This window comes from Chiloscyllium plagiosum, chromosome 48, assembly GCF_004010195.1.
Source record: "Chiloscyllium plagiosum isolate BGI_BamShark_2017 chromosome 48, ASM401019v2, whole genome shotgun sequence".
NCBI lineage: Eukaryota > Metazoa > Chordata > Chondrichthyes > Orectolobiformes > Hemiscylliidae > Chiloscyllium > Chiloscyllium plagiosum.
Genome location: NC_057757.1, coordinates 4,378,314 through 4,383,486, shown reverse-complemented (window position 1 = coordinate 4,383,486; position 5,173 = coordinate 4,378,314). Strand labels below are relative to the sequence as shown.

At 49.1% G+C, this 5,173-nt stretch overlaps 1 protein-coding gene across 1 annotated transcript in view; it reads right to left on the bottom strand.

Annotated features, from left to right (window-relative positions):
- Positions 1–3,953, bottom strand: part of med11 (mediator complex subunit 11) — a 53,208-nt gene extending 49,255 nt beyond the window's left edge. The window contains exon 1 of the mRNA XM_043683632.1: positions 3,878–3,953. Within this exon, the coding sequence (XP_043539567.1) occupies positions 3,878–3,953 (76 nt within the window). The remainder of the gene's footprint in view (positions 1–3,877) is intronic.
- Positions 3,954–5,173: the final 1,220 nt, after the last annotated feature.

Sequence of the window (5,173 nt, the reverse complement as noted above, 5' to 3'; positions counted from 1 at the left end):
AGGGAGTCACGGAGGGAGTGGTCTTTTCGGAACACTGATAGGGGAGGGGAGGGAAATATATCCCTGGTGGTGGGGTCCGTTTGGAGGTGGCGGAAATGACGGCGGATGATACGCTGTATATGGAGGTTGGTGGGGTGGTAGGTGAGGACCAATGGGGTTCTGTCCTGGTGGCGGTTGGAGGGGCGGGGCTCAAGGAAGTTTGGAGGAAGTGGGAGGATTGGAAAGAGAAGTTGTTCAGAGTGAGGACCAGTTCAGTCAGTCGAAGGAGGGGGTCAGTGGAAGGGTACTGATTGGTACGGCGGGAAAGGAAGAAACGGAGGGCTTTGCGTCCTTCGTGATGGGGGATGGAGGTGTACAGTGTACATCTCCATCCCCCATCACGTCCAGTCCCTGTACACCTCCATCCCCCATCACGAAGGACTCAAAGCCTTCCGCTTCTTCCTTTCCTGCCGTACCAACCAGTACCCTTCCACTGACCCCCTCCTTCGACTGACTGAACTGGTCCTCACTCTGAACAACTTCTCTTTCCAATCCTCCCACTTCCTCCAAACCAAAGGAGTAGCCATGGGCACCCGCATGGGCCCCAGCTATGCCTGCCTCTTCGTCAGATATGTGGAACAGTCCATCTTCCGTAGCTACACTGGCACCACCCCCCACCTTTTCCTCCGCTACATCGATGACTGTATCGGCGCCGCCTCGTGCTCCCACGAGGAAGTTGAACAGTTCATGCACTTTACCAACACCTTCCACCCCGACCTCAAATTCACCTGGACCGTCTCAGACTCCTCCCTCTCCTTCCTAGACCTTTCCATTTCTATCTCGGGCGACCGAAACAACACGGACATTTACTATAAACCAACCGACTCCCACAGCTACCTATCACCCTCACCTTGACCTCCTTCCACTTATCGCATTTCCAACGCCCCTCCCCCAAGTCCCTCCTCCCTACCTTTTATCTTAGCCTGCTGGACACATTTTCCTCATTCCTGAAGAAGGCTCATGCCCGAAACGTCGATTCCCCTGCTCCTTGGATGCTGCCTGACCTGCTGCGCCTTTCCAGCAACACATTTTCAGCTCTGAAACTCTCCAGGCCAGGCAACATCCCAGCAAATCTGTCCAGGCATGATCTATATGGACTTCAGTAAGGTGTTCAACAAGGTTTCCCCATGGGAGACTGGTTAGCAAGGTTAGATCTCATGGAGTACAGGGAAAACTCGGATAAGAACTGGCTCGAAGGTAGAAAACAGAGGGTGGTGGTGGAGGGTTGTTTTTCAGACTGGAGGTCTGTGACCAGTGGAATGCCACAAGGATCGGTGCTGAGTTCACTACTTCTCATCATTTATATAAATGATTTGGATGTGAACATAAAAGGTATAGTTCGTAATTTTGCAGATGACACCAAAATTGGAGGTGTAGTGGACAGCAAAGAAAGTTACCTTGGATTACAACTGGATCTTGATCAGATGGGCCAATGGGCTGAGGAGTGGCAGATGGAATTGAATTTAGATAAATGCGAGGTGCTGCATTTTGGAAAGGCAAATCAGGGCAGGACTTATACACTTAATGGGAAGGTCCTAGGGAGTGTTGCTGAACAAAGAGACCTTGGAGTGTAGGTTCATAGTTCCTTGAAAGTGGAGTCACAGGTAGATAAGATCGTGAAGAAGGCGTTTGGAATGCTTTCCTTTACTGATCAGAGCATTGAGTACAGGCATTGGGAGGCTATGTTGCAGCTGTACAGGACATTAGTAAGGATATGTTTGGAATATTGCAAAAAATTCTGGTCTCCTTCCTATCAGAAGGATGTTGTGAAAGGGTTCAGAAAAGATTTACAAGGATGTTGCCAGGGTTGGAGGATTTGAGCTATAGGGAGAGGTTGAATAGGCTGGGGCTGTTTTCCCTGGAGCGTCGGAGGCTGAGGGGTGACCTTATAGAGGTTTACAAAATTATGAGGGACAGGATAAATAAACGAAGTCTTTTCCAAGGTAAGGATGACCAGAAGTAGAGGGCATAGGCTTAGGGTGAGAGGGGTAAAACTTAAAAGGGATCTCAGGGGCAACTTTTTCACACAGAGGGTGGTGCGTGTATGGAATGAGCTGCCAGAGGAAGTGGTGGAGGCTGGTACAATTACAATATTTAAAAGGCATCAGGATGTGTACATGAATAGGAAGGGTTGAGAGGGATATGGGCCAAGTGCTGGCCAATGGAACTAGATTAATTTAGGGTATCTGGTTAGCATGGACGAGTTGGACCGAAGGGTCTATTTTCATGGTGTACATCTCTATGATTCTGTGACTCTAAGATTCTATGACTGGGCAACATTCTGGTAAATCTCTCCAGCCCAGGCAACATCCTGGTAAATTTCCTCTGCCCCCTCTGCAGTGCTATCACATCCCGGCTGTCATCATCAGCTGTTAAGACCCCAAATCAGATGCACTCAAGAACACTGAAGGAGAAAAAAAGGAAATTGGGGGCCCTCTTGTGATACAGTGGTAATGTCCTCACCCCATGGACCAGGAGGCCTGGTTTCAAATCATTCTTGTTCCGGAGGTGTGGCATAATATCTCAGACCAGGTGGGTCGAAAACATAGGTTCATTTAAAAAATCGAATGGAAATTTGATTCAGGGATTTAGGTTGCATTTTATTGGCAAGCTGATGATCATCATCTGGGAGGAGATTTTACAAAATAATTTCACATTCAAGAGGAGACTGGACAGAGTAGACAGACATATTGTTTTCAATTCAGAAAGGATCGAATCCCAATGCACACTGATTTTTGATGGGGGTCAGTGTCGAGGGAGCTTTACTCTATATCTATCTACGTGCTGTGTCTGTCTTGGGAGTGTTTCATGGGGGAACAATGTAGAGGAGGCTTTACTCTCTATCTAACCCCATGCTGTTCCTGTCCTGAGAGTGTTTGATGGGGAACAATGTAGAGGAAGCTTTACTCTGTATCTAATCTGGTGCTGTCCCTGGTCTGGGATTGTTTGATGGGGGACAGTGTAGAGGAAGCTTTACTCTGTATCTAATCCCATGCTGTTGATGTCCTGGGATTGTTTGATGGGGGACGGTGTAGAGGAAGCTTTACTCTGTATCTAATCTGGGCTGGAAGTGTTTGATGGAGGACAGCGTAGATGGAGCTTTACTCTGTTTTTAACCCTATACTGTCCCTGTCCTGGGAGTGTTCGATGGGGGACAGTGTAGAGGGAACTTAACTTTCTGTTTAAATAGCGTAGAGGGGGCACACTCTGGAGTGAATTGGTTTTGCAACTGGGTATAATTGTTTCCTTAGTCAGAAGATCCCTTATCAAAATCAAGGCAGTGAATGTGTCAAATCTTTGAGGGCTGTTTTAAATTTCGAATGACTATGTAGGAATGGGAATTTGGGTTGAAGGGAAAGGAAGCATTCCTGGGAAAGGGTGGGATTGAGGTAAGGCCATCAATGATGAGGCAATCCCCCCATTTAAACAAGGTCCTCCCAAAGCTCTGACCAACTCCCTGACTATGCAGACCCATCGTCCTGTCCCAGTCAACCACAGATACAGACCCACTGCTGTTCCCCACCTTCCACAGGAGCCTGGTTTCAGGGGTTAGCTCCAGGTATTGTGAGGGGTGGACAGCCTGGGATTGCTGGCTGGGAAAAGGTTTCCAGGATCCTCTGCTCTGCGGCCAATGCCTTATCTTTTGGCTGACATTTGTTGATTGACCCGTAACCAATCTGCCAGAGAAGCTGATTCATGGGCAGGGCAGAGTGGCAGCTGCTCTGACAGGAGCCAAGTGTTGCTTGGCTGGGTGTCAGGAGGCTGGTCTGACAGTGTACATAAACCCAGGGTGCACCGTGTACAAATCACCTCAGCTAGAGGCAAACAGACAACTTACCGTGAGACTCCCGACTCACTACAACCATGAAGTACCTGTGTCTGTTCCTCCTGGTCAGCCTGATGGCAGTGGTCATGGCAGGTACGTAGAAGTGTGCTGTCCCACTCACCCCCTGGTAGTGGTCAGCTTTTTAATGTCAGTCCTCTAGACGGAGCTCCGACTGTCTAGTGTAGACCATGGACAGAGCTCGCAGCCACTGGATGGAGCTCTGAGTGTCCATTGTAGACCATGGACAGAGCTCGTAGCCTCTGGACGGAGCTCCGAGTGTCCAGTGTAGACCATGGACAGAGCTCGCAGCATCTGGATGGAGCTCCGAGTGTCCAGTGTAGACCATGGACAGAGCCCATAGCCTCTGGAGAGAGCTCTGAGTGTCCTGTGTAGACCATGGACAGAGCTCACAGCCTCTGGACGGAGCTCCGAGTGTCCAGTGTAGACCATGGACAGAGCTCGCAGCCTCTGGACAGAGCTCCAAGTGTCCAGTGTAGACCATGGACAGAGCTCGTAGCCTCTGGACGGAGCTCCGAGTGTCCAGTGTAGACCATGGACAGAGCTCACAGCCTCTGGACGGAGCTCCGAGTGTCCAGTGTAGACCATGGACAGAGCTCACAGCCTCTGGACGGAGCTCCGAGTGTCCAGTGTAGACCATGGACAGAGCTCACAGCCTCTGGACAGAATGTGAATCGTCACTCGTTTTTCTGCAGCCGATGTTAACACAGATATCTGTTTCTTCCACAGACCCTGAACCATTTGGTAAGTATTTTAACATTGGAACTATCTGTTCAATATTGGTATGTTTCAATCTGTCCGAACAGTCCGGTGGGTTCTCTGTATGTGGGGAGTCTATTCTGTTATGTAACACTGCTGTAAAACCATGGCAGCGGGTATCCTTGGGGGCACAAGCAGACAGGGTACCTTTTGCCTTGGCTATCCAAGTTTGTCACCTGGTATAGCTATTGCCCAAGCATGTTAATCACTCAACTGAACATGGGTAATCTTCAAAACTGCCAACTGCTTTGGGTGTTCAGCCAATCAGTACCAGTCCAGATGGCTTTACATTTCTAATTTGGGGTGACATAGCTGATAGGTAATCATATCCCAACTGCTTTTGATTGTGTTTATCCCAGTAAACTGTAAAATACATGGACATGGACTGAACAAACAGACTGGGGCTGTTTTCCCTGCAGTACGGACACCGAGGGGTGACCTTATAGAGGTTTATAAAATCATGAGGGGCATGGATAAGATTAACAGACAAGGTCCTTTCCCTGGGCCAGTGGAGTCCAGAACTAGAGGACA